This window comes from Sporothrix brasiliensis (assembly GCF_000820605.1).
Source record: "Sporothrix brasiliensis 5110 chromosome Unknown Cont15, whole genome shotgun sequence".
In the NCBI taxonomy this organism is placed as follows: domain Eukaryota; kingdom Fungi; phylum Ascomycota; class Sordariomycetes; order Ophiostomatales; family Ophiostomataceae; genus Sporothrix; species Sporothrix brasiliensis.
In genome coordinates, this window is record NW_024467134.1 from 1,710,823 (window position 1) to 1,728,507 (window position 17,685).

Below are 17,685 nucleotides of genomic sequence, written 5' to 3' on the forward strand. Positions count from 1 at the left end.
CTTCTTCCCCTGGGCCGGGACAGCCATTTGTGGTAGCACGGCCGACACGTCCGACACGTCCGGACGAGTCCTCCGTCTGATGGTCGAGGCAGCCTTTACCGGTATGGTATCTGCCAGGCCACGACTGTTTTCGGCAGTGAGCGGGGGTAAGGAGGGAGGCAGCGAGGGTAGTGAAGTCGTACTGTAATTTCGAGATCAGGAATTAACGCTGGTGATGTCTTGTATGATAATGTTTTCGCCTGTGTTGTCTCGGCTAGAGAATTTTGGATGGAGGAAAGACGTTTCGTAGCGATGGAGGGGGCTTGGTGTGATGAAGAAGGCAGAAATAAGTGATATCGAACTTTATCTTTGGAGTTGGGTCGTCGCGCAGTCCTGAACGGGAATGACTGTGGCGAGGTTCAGTTTGAGGAAAGGAGACATGGACAAGGTTAAGGAGAATAAATCGTTCCTTTCGTTTCCCGTGGAGACGTTCCGCCAACTAGGCTACATGTCGCGGGGTGCTGTACCTTACCCCAAAGCAGAGTCGCAAATTGTGATTAATAGAGGGGGCCCCGCGGCTCTTGACAAGGAAACGCCCTACACCCCGGCCCAGGCCTATGTTTAATTACATAAAGAGGGAGGATGGTAGTTTAAACGATTGCATCCGTAGACACACAAGCTTAGCAAGACGTGAACGATATGATGAAAGGGATGGAGGGTAAAAAGAAAGAGAGAAGCACTGAAAATATCAAAGCTGAAATATTAGCGCTCGTAGGGTACCAAACGAAGACACAAAAGACGTGGAGAGTGATCACTATGGGTCGGCAGGGGGTAAGACCGACAGACAAGAGCACTCCGAACTCTTTTTGTGAAAGTCCTGCTACCGTCACGTAACGTTGACAACACTCCTTTCTCCATTTATTGTTTCTTTTTGTTCATCTTTGCCCCCCACTACTGGAAACATGTCAGATCCTATTTCATTATCTGGACAAAGGTACGACTTGCTCTAGCCATATTAGAAACCGAAACATGAGTAAAAGGGTCCCAGAAGCACCGTTATGAACTTGGGTAGCAAGCCACCCTCGACCGCTGTCGTCTGAATGTCCTTCTTTGTCTTGAGAGTACGGGTGATGCTAATAAATGCCTTCTCCACGTTCGTACCGCTCTTTGCTGATGTCTCGATGAACCCGCAGTTTAACTTCGTAGCAAGCTTTTGTCCTTCTTTGGACGACACCTCGCGGTCAAGATCGCATTTGTTTCCAACAAGTATCAAAGTGACCAGGTCGTGGAAGTCTGCCGATTGTGATGCAAAATTCTCCATATGCTGGATCTGTTTGGCAATTTTGTTGACACGTGAAAACGACGACCGCGAGCTGGTGTCATAGACGAGGACAAAGCCATCGGATGACTGGATTTCCAGACACAAGTCATCCTCTTGACCGCCCGTATCCAGAATCTCAAGAACACACGATTCGTCGTCGACGAGCGCCTTCGCCAGGAAGGATTCTAGGATTGACGGGTCGTACTACACGAACAAGTTGCTATTAGCTTTTCCGAATATAACACACGTTGCTTTACCAAGAACATACCTGCTCAATAAACTGACCGTGACACAGTTGACATACTAAGGACGTCTTTCCAACGCCAGAGTCGCCTAACATCGCCAGTTTATACAGGCCCATAGAGTCTCGTCTTTGTTACGCGTCAGTCGTGGGTAGGGAGAAGAGAGGAGTAGAATATCGTGGAGGAGATGAAAGATTGAGCATGGCTGTGTTGCCACAATGAAAAGCGAGGGACACGGGGGAGATCAAGTACTTAAATAGAAGAGCGTTCTACAATACCTTTTTCATTATGAGCATCTTCAAGTGATACTGCGTCCGTCATCAGAGGCGGAGGTGACCAGCGTGCTTGTCGAAAGCTGAAGCACAGCTAAATCAGGGTTAGGCCGTTGGATGCTAGTGCCGGACGATAGAATCACTGTGAAGCGGGTGAGGTAGGATCTCACCTCTGGTCAGGAGAACACCTGATTTTAAACACTACACTACTGTCCTTCACAGGCCTCTTCTTTCACGGCACCCTATTCCACCTTCGACAACCCCCTCCTCATTCTACCCGATATCACCTGGATGTACAAGCGGAATCCTGCCATAGATCCCCAAATTCCAGATTTAGTTCGATCTGCGGACAATGAGCTGCGTACTCATCTCCAACCCTTGAACACTAAGATCACTCCCTGTGGGACCAATCTGTAAATATTTAGCTGTGGAAACAATCATCACCACGACCTTGGAAGAGCGATGCAACATGACAGTTTCGGGCAGGAGGAGTGTGCCTACGGAGTGTGGCATTCCATTCCCCGGACAGAAAAAGAAATCCATTCGTCAAGGTGGTACCGGTATGCCCTCTAACAGCCATGGCCAGTGCACAGCTGGATAAAAGGGGGTGTTCAGGAGAGTTTTATTTCTTAATCTGTATTATTGAAAGAAAACAGAGAGGGAGAGAGAAGCTAAAGCGTTCCGTCAAGCGTCCCGTCAAGCGTCCCGTCAATCGCCCACTTGGTAGTGTTCAAGGGTTGTAGACAAGTACGCAGCTTGTCCGGAGGATCTTTTCTTTAGTTTGCCCTTTTTGGTCTTGACCCCCACCTGAATGCCCATACGAGGACATAGGAAAGGAATAGAGGAGACAGCTCATCGAAGCATAGGCGCGTCGGGCATGGTGAGGCTTTCGTACTAAGCATGGGTCGGGTGGGTGGGAGGTTCAATGCAAGCAAGAGCATGCGAGAGGGTACGGATTGGCTGGGTATTACATCGCTGGCAAAACCAAGCAATTGTTTTCTTTTATTTTCTTTTATGTATTTGCTATTCCTTCACTTCTTTATCTTCCATCTTGCCCTGCCTTTTTCAAAACGGTTGTCCTTTGCCTGTCTAATAATAATAAACTCAACTTGATTCTTTTTTTCTTCATTCAAAACAACATGGCCTCCTCGATGCCAACCCTAGTTCCTCGAGACTTTCTTCTGCCAACTGCTACAGGGGAATTTGTGAGTATTCACCTCCCTATTATTTGAAGTGAATCATGTATTCTAAACCTAGATTAAGCCGGTGGAAGACATTTGTGGAGCTACCATCGCTGGATACTATGTTAATACATGGATCGGGGGTGGAAGACTTGCCGGCGTCTTTCGGGGTACCGACAGAAATGGCAAAGACGCCGCCTTGAAAGTGGCCGCGTCGATGGAGATTGAGTTTGCCATTCTTCAGTTCCTGTTCGGAAGAGCTCCCGTTATTCATGCTCAAACCTTGATTTCCTTGGACCGACATTTCGCGGACGGCAATTGTCATACCTTCCACGTTATGGTTATGGACTATTTGCCTTCGACTGTCGATATTTGCGCTGCGAGAACACATGAAGTACTGCATATCGCACGCGCAGCAGTTTTTGGCATCACGGACATCCACCGGGTGGGGATCATACATGGTGGCATCACCGAGAGGAGTCTCGCTTTCAAGGACGATCAGCTCGTGTTTGTCGACTTTGGCCGGGCCAGCGGTACACCACACTGGGAGGACGTTTCGGAGGAGATAAACGACTCGGGGACATGTCGGATTGAGGTGACGCACCGATCTGACTTGAGGACTTTGGCTTTGGTTTTGGTGTCACTTACAGGCGCAACGGTTCCAAGGCTGCCCAGGAATCCTCTGGCAGAGCACCGCGTCAAGTTCCAGGACGAGGTAAACAACTTTGACATTGATGTACTGTTGGGCCATCTTCCACTGTCGTTGAATCCGTTGCGGGATTTTATCATGTGCGCATTCGCGCTTGGCATCGAAGAAAAGCCGGATTACAACCTTTTACAGCGGGCCTTTGACAGGACGTAGGGGATTACTCTTGTGAAATTTCAGATATTGAAAAAGAAAGGAGAGAAGGATATGCGACCCGGGTTCGAACAGCGTTGCCAGGGCGAGGGGGGGAGGAAGCATCCATGCTCAGCCCTCCACAAGCCACTTACCGTTTCCTGATATCGTCTACCGCGCATTGACACCTTTTCCGTGTCAATATTGCACTTTTGCGTCCCTTTTTTTTGTGGTGGATAACGCAATGTCGACCCTTTAATAAGAAGGAGGAAGCGAATCACTTTTTCGAAACGGTGGCGTTCGCTTCTGTAATATCACCTTCTCTATGTAGGCGCCTGGTGTGCCTTAACCGAAGAACCTTGCCGGAGTAAAAGCCTACTCAGGCGCCTCTCTGCAGCATGGCAAGCCAGTTTCTGGACAGGAGTATGGCGTAGCATAGTGCAGGGTACGGTTGCATAGTTGACAGGAATGGAGCGCCCTGCACCGGGCTAGAAGCTAGCACCTTGTCTACGGCTTCTCCTACGTCCTACGGAGGCTCTGAGTTTTACCCCATATTTCGCTTTATTATTACCTGTAGGTCGGATGGGTCGAACAGCGATTAGAATTCAGCACGTCGGACACGGGGCGTACGGTAATTAAAGAAGAAAAAAATATTTAACACCTCGACAGTCCGCTCAATAGTCCACCTCAACAGCCTACTCGACAGTCCACCTCAACAGTCCGCCTCGACAGTCCACTCAACAGTCCACTCGACAGTCCGCCTCGACAATCCACCTCGACAGTCCACTCGACAGTCCACTCGACAGTCCACTCGACAGTCCACTCGACAGTCCACTTCCCACCCGTCATTGAAATGGAAGCTAGTTCTTTGACCAATCCCTTCGATGCGCTCGGTCTTAATCCGCAGCGCAACCTTTTTGCAAACGATATTGAAAGAGCCTTTAGGAAAGCGAGCCTATGTCGCCATCCGGACAGAAAACCAGATGTGCCAGATAGATGGCCGACCATGGGCGACTTATCAGACGCAAAAAACTACCTTCTCAACAAACACAAACATCCTGATAAATGGGAAAAAGTGGTGAACCACTTTACAGGCTATCCACGCACCTTTTTCCCGGACGATCCAAACGGAGAATACTTTCCCGCCCGGCATCTTCCAGACGGATTCCACGAATGTCAAAGTTGTCATGCAGCTATGAAAATCGCCGACATACATGAGCACATGAGGCAAAAGCACAACATGGCTAATTGCAACATTTGTTTTCAATGGATGTTACAAAAGAACTTAAACTCGCACCACAAAAGCGAGCATTCTATTTATTATCCTACCCTATCTACCGACGCGGTTACTAACAATCCGCTCGGCTGTGTTCTGTGTAACCGTATCTTCAGGGATAAAGAATACCATCTATTACACTCGGAAAACGACCACGACTTCCGACCTTGTAACATCTGCCTCGCCGATTGCCCCACCGAGAAAAAATTTTTCTATCATATCCTCGGACACCAAGACCACGGACACCACGTGTGTACGCTTTGTGGGGTGTACTCATACGACATTGAGAAACATCTCAGGCTCCACCACTCGTGGTCGGAAGACCAACAATGCTGTTCCCGAAGACAGGTCGATATTTTGTTCCACCTACGACGTCATGTTTTCGAACGCTGTCCCTTTTGTAACAACCTTGTTATGGACTCACAGCTTCTCCCTCATCTCATTTCAAAGCACTCCTTTCGATGCTGCGAGCACTGCTTTCCTACGCAAGAAAGTTTCCGGCTCCATGCGGGGTCACACCTAAGCGCAGAGTGTCCCGTCTGTGGCGGGCTGCATTCACAGGATGCTCTTGCTTCCCACGCCAAAGAGCACGGTTGGGGCAAGTGCAATTTCTGCGATGAAATAGGCAGCGACGAGATGCTTCTAGAGCACCGGGAACAAAATCACCACTTTGATAAATGTGTCGTTTGCGATGATCTACAGGAGGAGGAGCAAATGGCGACACACCTGGTGGAAGCTCATCTATGGAAAAAGTGTCCGATCTGCCCAAAAATCGAGGAAGAGACTCATCTGATCGCCCATATCCAACACGAACACACTACATCTCCACAAGCCAGCTCGACGTCGAAGAAAACTTGTCCTCACTGCTCGAAGTCGATTTCCGCCAAGGCTTACCGTCGCCATCTTAGAGCTGCACATGGTGAGGAAAGGACTTACACGGGGAAACGATCGAAATGCAACTCTTGCGGCGAGGAGTTAAGTCTACAGCAAATGAGCCGACATCGCAAGAGCTGCCGTGGCCGAGAATGAAAGAGTACACTTATCCCACCCTGGAGCCTTTCAACAAGTACCTCCGGTCGCTCGCGGCCGAGCACACACTAGAGCAGAACGAAACCATTTACACGGCTTGGTTTGAATACTACCCCATTTTACCTGATTTTATCTCGTTGTATCCAGTTGTATCCATAATTTTTTCCCAATTTGATCCTGTTTGATCCAGGTTGATCCGATTTGATCCTATTTGATCGAGTTTTTTCCCACTTTTCCGCATCTCATCCTGCATTTTTTTTTTCACATTCTCACACACCTTGTGTTTTTGAACCGTCACGACTGCCTGGCGCGTTAGCTACCTGTCTTTGGCTTTTGGCAGCGTGGACTAATCGAGCCCCGTCCCTCTTTTTCGGGTGCGAATTTCTCGCTCCTTCATCTCTTTGATTATTCATGCGTGGAGGGTGGGGCCGTCCTTAGACGTCTTTGTCGCCGCAGCTACGCAATCTATTTCTTACTTCCTGTCTATTCTCTGTTTCGCCCATTTTCTGTTTTCTGTTTTGTTTTCAGTCTGTTTTCAGTTTTCAGTCTATCTACCGTATTCCGTTTTCTATCCTGCTTTCTGTTTTCTGTTTTCTGTTTTCTGTTTTCTGGTCGGCGGCTACTGAAGCCCGGGCTGTCAGGTACTTGTAACAGCGGCGGCCACCACACGTGACGGTGCACCTCTAGGCGAATCAGGAACCGGCCTCCGTGGCAGCGGCACGCGAATTAGTGGTGCCAGCGCCGTTGCCTGCCTGCCCGTTCCCATAGCGCTAACTTTTACGCCTCCCCTAACAGCCCCTGTAAGTACATATTTAAATATCGTAAGTTTCGCTGGCGCTTAAACGTCGTTTGTCATCTTCTGAAAACAAAACAGAAAACCACAGCCACCCAAACCAACCCCGCGTCATGCTCACCAGCGGCCGGCCTACTTACCAAACCTAGGACGCTATTTACGGGCCTGGCTGCTCGACTTGTAAAGGAGCCGCATCGGCCTCGTACGGCCCCGGCCCGGGCGCTTCGATGCTTGCTTGATTGGTCGAGATTATTAACGTGCATACGACGTTGAAGACGAGCATCCACATGGCTTAACATGCTCCTAGTCCTTGTGAACCGACAGTTACAATAAATACGTACATGGTGGTGTTATTTTTCTCTTGTTACCTCTGTGCATGTGCTTCGAATATGCCGGGACCCGTCGATCAAATTCAGGTGGCCCGTCTTGTACCTAATGTTTGATTCTGCATGCTCCTTTCGCGCAAAAGGCTTTGTCTCTTTCCCTCCTTTCAGCACGTCTCACTCTAAGCAACCCTGACAGGTCACAGTATTCTCTTTAGTCCCCATGCCCATCAATGGACGGACGGACGGGACGGGAACCTGTGTCGACAAATGCTCGCATTGCTTACCCGGCGGAGTGTTTGTACGCTATCGCTAACCAGTCGGTCAGTAGAGAGGAAGTGTAAGAAGTTGAGGTGCTTTTCACGATGTATTTTATTATACCATATCTGTTCAGCCATGTGTGCTACTTCCCAAATTTCATCTGCTCAAAAGTCGAAGATTTGTTTGTGGTCTTCTCCAGGGCCGTCGTCGGCCTCAGGAGAATGCCATGTTCTTTGGCTATGTGGTTCTTGAACCGAGTTTTGTTGTCCGAGACGTATCCTCGGGCCTCACACTGGCGGAAGGGGCAGGGCACTTGATCCTTCATTTTTTTAAGATGTGACTCGACATGACTCCACATATCTGCCGTTCTTTGCAATTGGCGACCGCAAAAAATACACGGTGCTGGCCGGACCCGTACTTTCTTTTTAATGCCCGTGCCTACGCCAGGGCTTTTGTCCAGCACCGTTTCTGCGCGGCAAAGAGGTGCATTGCCCACTTCGCGTATCAGTCGGTTATCCGGGTTCGAAGCCGCATCGACATGTCGTGGCCCCGACTCTATGTGGACAAGGCCACTTCGTTGAGGGGGTGTTTCTTTGGCCTCAATCGTCCATGCGTAAGCGACGAGCGCATTGATGGCGACAATTTTTCTTCGTACTATGTCCTCCTCTGAGAGATCGTCTTCCCGTAAGTCTTCGAATAGATCCGCAATGTACGTCCGGTCCAAACGCGTAAAAGTGATTTTTGGGACCAGTTCTCTTGGGCGATGAATGCCAGATAGCTGCAAATCGAGCTCCTTATCATTCTTGGCCTCGAAGTACTGTCGGCGAGTGCTTTCTTCGATCTCTCTTCTGAATCTTTGCCTTGCAGCTTTCAGTTTCTTCTTGAGATCGTCGTAGCGCGCTTTTTGGCTGGCTGGTTCCAAGTGCACATGGTGTTGCTCCAGAGTGAGAGCTGCCATCTCTTTCTCAAGATGCCGAATCTCGTCGGTCGGCTCAAGCCCATCCATCAATTCGTCGCTGACGCTGGTGGGCGCGTTTTCATCGCATCGCAAACCAATGTGGTTGAAGACGTCAAGGTAGGCGGAGTCGGTCTCTCGGCCGAGATATGCGTTTTGGGTAACGACGGTGATTTTGGCATTGTTGTAGTAACTTTGAAACGTGCCGTCGTTCGTCCCACTGTGGCGCGCAATGCTGTTACGGACAGTTTTACGGCATTTCTCTGCGACGATGTTAGAGGTTATTTTTCAGTTGGAAGAGGGGAAAGAAATACATACTGTCGATGGCTCCCAACAAACCGCGTCGGAGGTCATAGGTTTTGAGCTTGTCTGGGAGGCCTGCCGCGAGACCAAGCCTCTTCGTCCAATTTTCGTACATTGCATTTGTTATTGGGTTGTTCGATTTTTCGTACCCCTTCAAAGTTTTACTCGATCGCCGAAACACCGGTTCGTGCCAGAACTCCTTCTTCCAATGAATCTGAACTGCATCCACGCTGAGCTTGGTTTGGAAAAAATGGCGCGCTTGCGTATACCCGTCATGTTGGATGACATTCTCAGCCAAAGCCTTGGCGAGGATGTGAGTAATCGGACAGATCATAGGCAGCTTCTCCTCAAGAAAGAGAAACTTTGTGGGACGATGGCGTGTCACATAGCCCTTGTGGAAACGGAGAAGAACGGTCATCGTAAGACGATCGCGCCCTCCATTGCCATTCGGGTCTCGCATAATCCAGAGTTGGATGTCTTCCCAGCAAAGGATTTTTCTCTCAGCGACCGTTCTGTCATCCGTCCTTCCACAGACCCAGCACGCCTTGCACCGGAGCAGCGCATGGCCGTTTACGCGTGCCGGTTTTTCAGATTCTTGCTCGGAGTCGGAGTCAGGGTCGGAGTCGAGGTCGGAGTCGTGGTCGGAGTTGCAGTCGGACTCGCGGTCGGAGTCACCGTTGTCCGAGTCGGTAGAGTCGGTATATATATCTAGTTCATCGTAATACTCGAGAACCTTCGCTTTCCTCTGTCGCGGGAGGACGAACTCATGTGTACGAGCCCCAGTATACGTCTGGAACAGCCTGATCGCACTGTCGTCAAGTCGGTCTAGGCCAATGTTGAAGGCGTTTTTGTAGTCTCGAACCCAAAGAAAATGAGCCAAGTAGCGAAAGGCTGCGGGACCGAGGTGGTTTTTCACCTTTGGCTCAGTTCGGAGAGCTACTGTCTTCCTCATGGAGCGAAGGACGAAAGACTTAGCATGTTTTCGAAGGCGCGGGTCAACTGTAGTATTGGTATACTTGAAGCGAATGGCCCATAGCCCGGAGACATAAGTCTTCATCGTTTCGTATGATCCGACGTTGGCGTGTTCTCTTTGTAAAAGATGGCGAACAAAGGACTCGAAAAAGCCTCTGTTTTCGTAGGTGACTGTAGCCAAGGCCGACCTCCAGTCTTCAATACCCACATGTTCGCAGTACGCACTCCATCGGTCCTGGCCGTAGACAACGTTCACTTTGTGTGCGTCCGAGAGGTCAGGTCTGATGGGTCGTCGTTGGTTTCCAGCGTGCCAGTGTTTGATGAGTGCTCCTCTGGAGATTCCGGGAGCTCGCGACTTGTGACGTTCTCGGAGGTCTGCCTGGACACGACTAAGAAGGTGATAGTCGTCCATCTTGCGAACATTCTCGTTGCTCTGTGCAGGGACAAGAAGGGACGAGAAGAAGAGAAGAGCGGCCGTGTCGATTGGTGAGGTTGTATGCTTTACATATTCTACGTGCTTCTCTTTAAATTTCCCGTCCTTGTTATTCTATTACGTTTTCTGTTTTTCTTCTCCAATTCCTGGTGTTTCTGCTTTCTGTTTTTATTTTCTGGTTTCTGGTTTCCGTTTTCTGTTTTCTGCTCGGCGGTTAGGTACATCGTGAGGTGGATGCAAGGTACATGTAAATTTAGCGTATGTACTTAACGGGTGTGTTTGGGGGTGCTGAAAGCCGCCATCGGAGGAGGCTAAAATGGGTTCCCTGGGCGGTAGCACAGGCTCTGATGCAGGAAAATACGGGATCCCGTCCGCTCTCCCCTAGTCAAACCTGTAATCGGCGGATTAGTAGTTGGGTCGGTGACGACCAGCGAATACCCGCTGCTGTACGTTTTTTGGCCGGCCCCGTCTTTGATTTTTGGTCTTTTTGTCGTTGAATATGTTGCTTGCTCTATTGTCAGGCAGAATGTGTTCGCTGGATGGAAGATGGCCTCCCTAAGAACGCTCTGTATGGGTCACTTTTGGAAATGGCTCACCCAGAGCGTTGCGTGTGGCCATAGTAGTTCTCGTCCGCATACCCTAGTCTAGAATAAATACAATACTAGGAACACGAGAAACACAGATGACCGATATTCAAGCTTGATAGCCCTCCTGCAGCATCTTCATATTGAATTTGATCATTCCGAATTTTATAGCAAAACGTTATCGCGAACGACGGATGCCGTCACTCTTACGGCATTGATTTATTGATGTGCCAGCTATTATATAATTTTATTAAAAGTTTGCGTAAGAGTCTCCACAGGCTTTCAACATATCAAGTGTGTTGCAATCAGAATAGATAATCACCAATGAGGTCGTGACTTGTCGCAAGGCTGTGTACAGTGCGATTGTATACAGTGTATATGTCTGCACACAGTAGGGCGCCTTCCCGAACCCCGCGCCCAAGGCTGGGAACGTCTTCTCATAGCATCGCGATTCCAGACAGCGACCGAGATCTGTGTCCGACGTGGACACCCACGTGCCAGTGCAACAACAACCCCCGTCACTTTTTGCAATGAGCTTTCCCAACGTCTACACGCACCGCAAGGTGGCGGAGGGGTCGGCCAAGGGCTGCGAAATTTGCTACAAGCCGAGCACGAGCGTCTTGATTACGCCAGAGAATAAGGCAGGTCGATTCGGCAGGCCAGAGTGTTCTGTTTGCCCTCTGTATTGTATACAGAACTAACCAGATACAGGACTTCTTTTACATTTGCCCAAGCCACTTGAGGGACCGGGGATTCTGCACGCCGATTGTGGACAAGGCAGCAGAGGAGGCCAAGAAGAAAAAGGCGGCAGAAGAGAAGGAGGCAGAGATCAAGGCGGAGATGGAGCGTGTCAAGAAGGAGTATGAGGAGAAGCAGAAGAAGAAGAACGACAAGAAAGAGAAGAAGGACGAGAAGGACAAGAAAGACAAGGAAGACAAGAAGGACGACAAGGAGAAAGAAAAGGACGAAAAAGACAAAGCAGACGACAAAGACAAGGACAGCAAAGACGACAAGGACAAGGAGGAGGTAAGTCGGGATGATATCGAGGCCTCGTATGAAGCTTGTACGACACACGACTGACACGACGAAACCAAAAGAAAGAAGAGACACCGGCCAGCGACCAGCCACGCGTGTTTGCCCTGAACAGGTGAGTCGGATGGTGGTATGAGATTTTTTTATTTTTTTTTAATATATATATAGAGAGAGAGAGAGAGACTGACCGATTAGACACATCTATCAACAACGGTTCGAGAGGAAACGGCAGGCCGAGATTGCCAGGCGCAACCGGGAACGGCTGGCGAATCCGTCCTTTTTCCCGTCCGTTCCGAAGGGCCTACCATGACGAGGGACGAACGACGTGACGACAGGCGACGGGCGACTCGCGGCTTCTAAACAGAGGCCGGCCGTCCTGATGCCACGTCGATGCCGTCTCGGCAGTAGCCAGACACAGCTACTGCACCGACGGCGACGACGATAAGCATCGAGGAGGGGGTGTTTGCCCTTGGATGCCATAAACATTGGACCGATGCAGTTGCATGGTGGCCGTCATTGTGCAGCCAGTCTTTACTCTGCACATATACCGCTCATCCAGACTGTTCACCACGCTGCACGCTGCACGCTGCACACGCCGTTCCGCCGCCTACACACCCATTCGTCTTCATGCCATGGTTGACGCACCGAAGCTCAACATGCAACAAATGTGAATGCGTTGGCATATCCGCCTCGTGGCAGCAGAGAAGCGTCTGTGGTGGTGTTCTCCTCGGCCCCTGGTGCTGTTCCTTTCATCTTATTTGCCATACAACACTCACGCACGCTCTTTCTCTCACTTGAGTCTTTGTTTTTATTGTCATTGCAATCATTGCTCAGCGGGTTTACGGCAGCCATGGGGTTTATTCTTTTAGATTTCAATGATTATATATTACTTTTGTTGATTTTGATGTCCTCTTTTTCATCTTCATTTTATGGTTGTCCAAGTTTATTCATTTTCTCTCTCCTTTTACCTCTCATGGGCTGTATTTTCGTATTCTTGGTTTCTCTTCTTTGTTTCTTTTGTTATTGCAGTATCTCACGTGCATCACCGTACAGTTATCGGCACATCGTCCACCGGTCACGCCAGTTTACCAGTCCGCCTCGTCCAAAGAAATTCAGCTCTATTGAATTCTGTCTCCAAACAATGCACTTTTGGCATCTCGTATTGCCTTGCCGATACTCGGTCTGCACCTACACCCTCACACTCACACACACTCACACTTAGTTATGGTTTGTCATCTTGCCCACGGAGATGCATATCAAGAGTCTCGGCCCTCTTTCAGATGGCTGCATAATTGTGTCACAAGACCTGGAAACCGAGTAAACAGATGCTACTGTTTAAGGTTCTTTTCCTTTATCCCTTTTCTATCTGATTATTAATTACATCACTGCAACCACGACGAAGCACACGCCCCTCCATCTTATCGTCCCTCTCCCTCTCCCTCTCTCTCGCTCATCTGAGAAGCACCAAGCCGGCAATGGCCACTGGCAACCGTTGGAGCGGAGATTCGGAGATGCCATTGTCTTTTTTCCCCGTTTTTATTCGTGGTCTCTCGTCAATTTCTCCCACACCTTTTGTACGATGTATGCCGCGCCAAACGCCAAAAAAGGATATGACCACCCGACTTTCCTCAGCGGACAGCGCCGTTGGAAATCCTTCCATCTGAACAGAGGAATACTCCGTATACGTCGTATGTATGCCCCCCCCCCCCCCCAGCTGTTGTGCGTCTCCGTCTCCCTGTGCCCTTCCTCTACGCCCCTCCAAAAACGTGTTAGTGCTGACGGCGGCTGACACCTGACGCCCGTCGCCGTTCCCTCTCCCCACGGCTACCAACCACTGATCCGCTGAATTGTAGACTTCAATAGTCGACAGAAATGGCTTTGCTGGCGCTCGGGGAATATGCAAAGAAAGTAAACGACCTCTCATGCGTGTATTCGGGAGCGGGCCAGCCGTTGTGGACGAAGGATGGGATGTGGATGCAGACATTTGGAAGAAAGGAAAGGATGATGACATCGCTAGACCCTGGAAAACGACACCCCCCCCCCCCCCCGTGGTTCTTCAAAATATTTACAGAGTCCTCCTGTGACCGTACGACGTACTCATACGGTACATCATATAAGCTGTCTGGCCGCCGCCCGACTTGCGCCGACTTGCAGCTGCATGATAGGATGTCGGTTTTTGAGGTCTCTGTTGGCCTTTGTCGGCCTCAACTCTCCTTCTCGTTCGGTCCTAGCAGGTGCATTGTGCCCGCTTGATGAACGGCGCCATGGACGACATCGTCGCATGGATTCTGCCGGGGATGCAGTGCAGCGCCATGGGAGGGCATCCGCCGTCGCCGGCCCCTGTTGTTGACATGTCGCCATGTTCACAAATTGTTCTTTTTTTCTATTTCCGTTGGCCAATTCTCCATCTCTTCTTTACATTGTCCTGCATTGCTGCATTTGCCCGACCATCGTGTCTTTGGCAAAAGGGCAAGGGACAGTAGACAAGGAATAAATGACAGGGGGGGCGGCTCGTTTGCGCCGTTCAAGCGATCTCTGTCTATGATTTGAATTCTTTATTTGCATTTTCTTTGATCTGCACGCATCGTCGGCATCCTGCAGTGGAGACGACCGCTGCACGAGCTGTATTAGCGAGATCCTTAAGGATTTTGTGTTCAAATACTAACCAGAGACGAGAGATTGAAGACTATACAGTATTGTCATACAATCCGTCTCCCAAGGATACTGAAAATCAAAAACGTTGCGCAGTATGCCTGCATTATCGCAAACCTGCCTTGAAGGACGCACTAAGTACGCCGACTAACAGCCCTGGGCAGCCCTGGTGCGCCCTGCGTCTGAGTTGATCCATCTATTGAAGTTGTGGAGAGAAAAAAAAAAAACGAATTTCGCAACGGCTCAGCTTTCCGGACACTTCGGTTGCATTGCTGCCACAACGTGATATTGCTCCGGAGACATTGTATTTTCACCACCTCGTCCAGTATTTTCTTTTTGGAGGTCCTGTCACCTGTGGACTGCTGACCATTGCCTGTTTCGGGGAGCACTATTGATGCCAAGCGCGTCAACAGCCCGCATCGCATAAGGCTGTCAGCCCTAAGATCCAAAAACAGTCCCAAACAGGCCCCATGGCGGCTTCTGCCCTTCCGCCCTTCCGCCCCTTGCCGCGGGCAAACAAGCAACTGGAACCTCTTTTGCACAAAAGCAGAAGAAACTTTCGTAGTGTTTCGCCCTATTGACGGAGCACGGCGTATGTTGCATTGGGTGTTGGATCTCGTCATGGAGGTCGGCGAGCTGACAATTCTCCTAGAGCCAATCCGCTGCGACTTGTCAGAAACTCGTTTAATCCCGTTGTACGGGGAGTACGTTGTCGAAGAAGGAAGAGCGGGGGCTTCGGGGATGTTGACACGACTTTGGCCCGCGGAACAAATTCCATGTTTGCCCATGTCTGTCAACAAGGGGGGCATTTACCACAGTCCCGACAAACCGCAACAGGCAAAGAAAAGCAAACAAGAAAAAGGGCACGTGTATGCAAGGCTGCCAAGCACGCTCTTCGCTGTCTTGGAGTTGGTCGAGGCTGTGTTTTGTTTCAGAGCAGAAAAGGCGGAAACCAGAAAACGAACTGGGCCATGAGCAGAGTATGGAATGCGTCGTACGATTGCGTCTTTGCTTTGCAAGCGAGGTATCTCATCAATCATTATTCGTCTCGTTTTGTCCATGTCTTTGTCTATCGGCTCGGGCTATACTTTGCTCGGCCCTTTGGTGCCCGGCGGCGATCGGATGTTGTGTAGGTTCGGACCTGTTCCTTTTACACCCGCACCCGCACCCGCACTTGGCTTCACCACAATCCGGTCCACGCGGCTCGGCTGCAGCGAAAACGCCGGACACACCCACGCGCGGCACGTGCACTTGAACCCTTGCCACGAGTAGCGGCCGACCACCGCGTTGCACCGCGTGTTGGGGCACACGAGGCGGCCCTCGAGCGCGCCCTCTTCCAGGGTGGGGCGCATCCACGACAGCGGCTCGACAAAGTGGTGGTTGCAGGCGGCGGTGGACTGCGTCTGCGCCGGTGGCAAGCGGCCGTTGGTCGTGTGCACGGCAGCAGCGTCCGGTGGGTCGTGAGGGACGATGAACTGCGAGCCAGCCAGCACGCGACGGCACACCTTGCAGCGCAGTTGGATGTTCTGGGACGACGGCGTGTTTTGCATATCATCATTCTGCGGCGCAGCGTCCTCGCCCGCGTCCACATTGTCGGGTGCCGTCGCCACCGCCTCGTCGCCAAACCAGAGCCGGCCTGGCGCCCGTCCAATGCGCGTGCTCTCCTCCACGTCCTTCTCGTAGAGCCAGCGCTGGTACGCCGGCCTCCGCTCGACGGCGTCCGGCGCGTCCGCAGGACAGCCCATGTGCCACCACAGGACGAGCTGGCGCATGAAGCCTGGGTTGGGCTCGACCAGCGGCCGGGCCTGGCGCACAAAGGCCAGGGCCCGCCGCAACGCGTCTTCGGCGACCGCCGGCGGGTAGCGCTGTGTCGCTTTGGGGGTGTCGTGGCCCTCGTCGTGGCCCTCGCCCTCTGCGCTCCGAAACTGTTCCGGGCGCTTCCACATCAGGTAGGCTATCACGGCCGTCGCAGACCGCGACTTGCCCATGGCACAGTGCACATAGACGGCGCCATTCCGGGCACCGTCCGCCGCGTGGCCGCCGTCGTTGGCCCCGCCGTCCCGGTCGCCGTCCCGGTCGCCGTCCCGGTCGCCGTCCCGGTTTCCAGACGCGAGACCAAAGTCGATGAAGCGCACGATGCGTGGGAAGTGCACCAGCAGATCCTCCTCCTCGACATCGTCCACGTCTACAAAAATGCGCGTGCGTGGCCGCGTCTGTGGCCGTGCGGCAATGTCGGCCTTCTCCTTGGGCGTGTACTGCAGCACCGACAGGATGTGCGAGATGTTGTGGCTGTCGAGCAGTTTCTCCTGGCCGACGACAAAGGCGCTGCCAATGTAGAGGTTGTCGTCCCCCGGTATCCTGTCGAGGGGCATTTTGGCCGTGTCCTGGTGGTGGTGGTGGTCGTCGTCGTCGTCGTCGTTTGTGTAGTGACGCTGGCCTCCGGCGGTCTTGTGCGGTTTGTCGTTCTGAGCCTTAGCATGTGAGGTCGTTGGCAATTCTGCCTCTTGGCAAGGCAGGCATGCAAAACAGGCTCGGCAGGCAAGCGCACTCCACCTCCACCAACCACACTAGCGCATGGAAGGCTGCCACTAAAATTTTTCTCTTTTTTGTTCAATACAAAATATGTAGCAAAAAATGATAAATCTCTGCCAGTGGTTTCGTAGCTTCGCTCAATGGCGCGCCGCACTCTCACCTCGGCCTCGCAATGTTTTCCTTTCTTCACGATGCGTTATTACGGGGTACTCGGTAATACATCGTCCAGTCTATCGACGCACATTTTAGTGTCTCATTCCTCTCACGTTCTCTTTTGCACTCCCCCCCCCCCTTTTTTTTTCCTTTTCTTCTTCTCTTTCTCATTTTCTTTCTTTTTTTTTTTTCTCCCCAATGTCCCCTTGGTTCCAACTCCGTAGATGTAAGACGAGGAGTAAACAATGACATGGCACACACAAAAAACAGGTCAGATAAACGGCCCTGTCTCGCCGTCATCCTTCCCCGACGGAATCTCACCCTGTCCGTCTGGTCATACCCTTGCCTGTCGCAGGTCTTGCAACATTGGCCATTCTCCATCGAGAGACGATCGTCCGCTCCTCCATCCCGTTCCCTCGTTCCATCGTACAAACTCCTCGCACCTCCCTGTCTGTCACGAATCCGGCATAGTCGTTGTAAATGTCTGTCTGGCGCTCTGCCTACCAATGCGAGATACGGTGGGCGGGGCCTAAAGGCTGAGAGACGTCTCCGGC

At 51.2% G+C, this 17,685-nt stretch overlaps 6 protein-coding genes across 6 annotated transcripts; 3 read left to right on the top strand and 3 right to left on the bottom strand.

Moving 5' to 3' along the window:
- Nucleotides 1-994: 994 nt before the first annotated feature.
- On the bottom strand, nt 995-1,661 carry SPBR_06193 (Ras family, other; the record flags this gene model as incomplete). The annotated part of the gene is made up of 2 exons (XM_040764455.1): nt 995-1,504; nt 1,605-1,661. The coding sequence occupies 2 exons, from the start codon at nt 1,659-1,661 to the stop codon at nt 995-997; spliced, it is 567 nt and encodes a 188-aa protein (XP_040622260.1).
- Nucleotides 1,662-3,332: 1,671 nt separating this feature from the next.
- Nucleotides 3,333-3,857, top strand: SPBR_06232 (uncharacterized protein; the record flags this gene model as incomplete). The annotated part of the gene is made up of 1 exon (XM_040764494.1): nt 3,333-3,857. One exon carries the CDS (start codon nt 3,333-3,335, stop codon nt 3,855-3,857), a length of 525 nt encoding a protein of 174 aa, XP_040622261.1.
- A 3,800-nt stretch (nt 3,858-7,657) lies between these two features.
- On the bottom strand, nt 7,658-9,830 carry SPBR_09199 (uncharacterized protein; the record flags this gene model as incomplete). The annotated part of the gene is made up of 2 exons (XM_040767325.1): nt 7,658-8,733; nt 8,789-9,830. 2 exons carry the CDS (start codon nt 9,828-9,830, stop codon nt 7,658-7,660), a joined length of 2,118 nt encoding a protein of 705 aa, XP_040622262.1.
- A 123-nt stretch (nt 9,831-9,953) lies between these two features.
- SPBR_06296 (uncharacterized protein) lies at nt 9,954-10,235 on the top strand (the record flags this gene model as incomplete). Its single annotated transcript, XM_040764557.1, has 1 exon — nt 9,954-10,235. The coding sequence occupies one exon, from the start codon at nt 9,954-9,956 to the stop codon at nt 10,233-10,235; it is 282 nt and encodes a 93-aa protein (XP_040622263.1).
- Nucleotides 10,236-11,292: 1,057 nt separating this feature from the next.
- SPBR_06002 (uncharacterized protein) lies at nt 11,293-12,465 on the top strand (the record flags this gene model as incomplete). Its single annotated transcript, XM_040764264.1, has 4 exons — nt 11,293-11,433; nt 11,468-11,788; nt 11,860-11,909; nt 12,354-12,465. The coding sequence occupies 4 exons, from the start codon at nt 11,293-11,295 to the stop codon at nt 12,463-12,465; spliced, it is 624 nt and encodes a 207-aa protein (XP_040622264.1).
- Nucleotides 12,466-15,528: 3,063 nt separating this feature from the next.
- Nucleotides 15,529-16,818, bottom strand: SPBR_05959 (dual specificity phosphatase 12; the record flags this gene model as incomplete). The annotated part of the gene is made up of 1 exon (XM_040764221.1): nt 15,529-16,818. The coding sequence occupies one exon, from the start codon at nt 16,816-16,818 to the stop codon at nt 15,529-15,531; it is 1,290 nt and encodes a 429-aa protein (XP_040622265.1).
- Nucleotides 16,819-17,685: the final 867 nt, after the last annotated feature.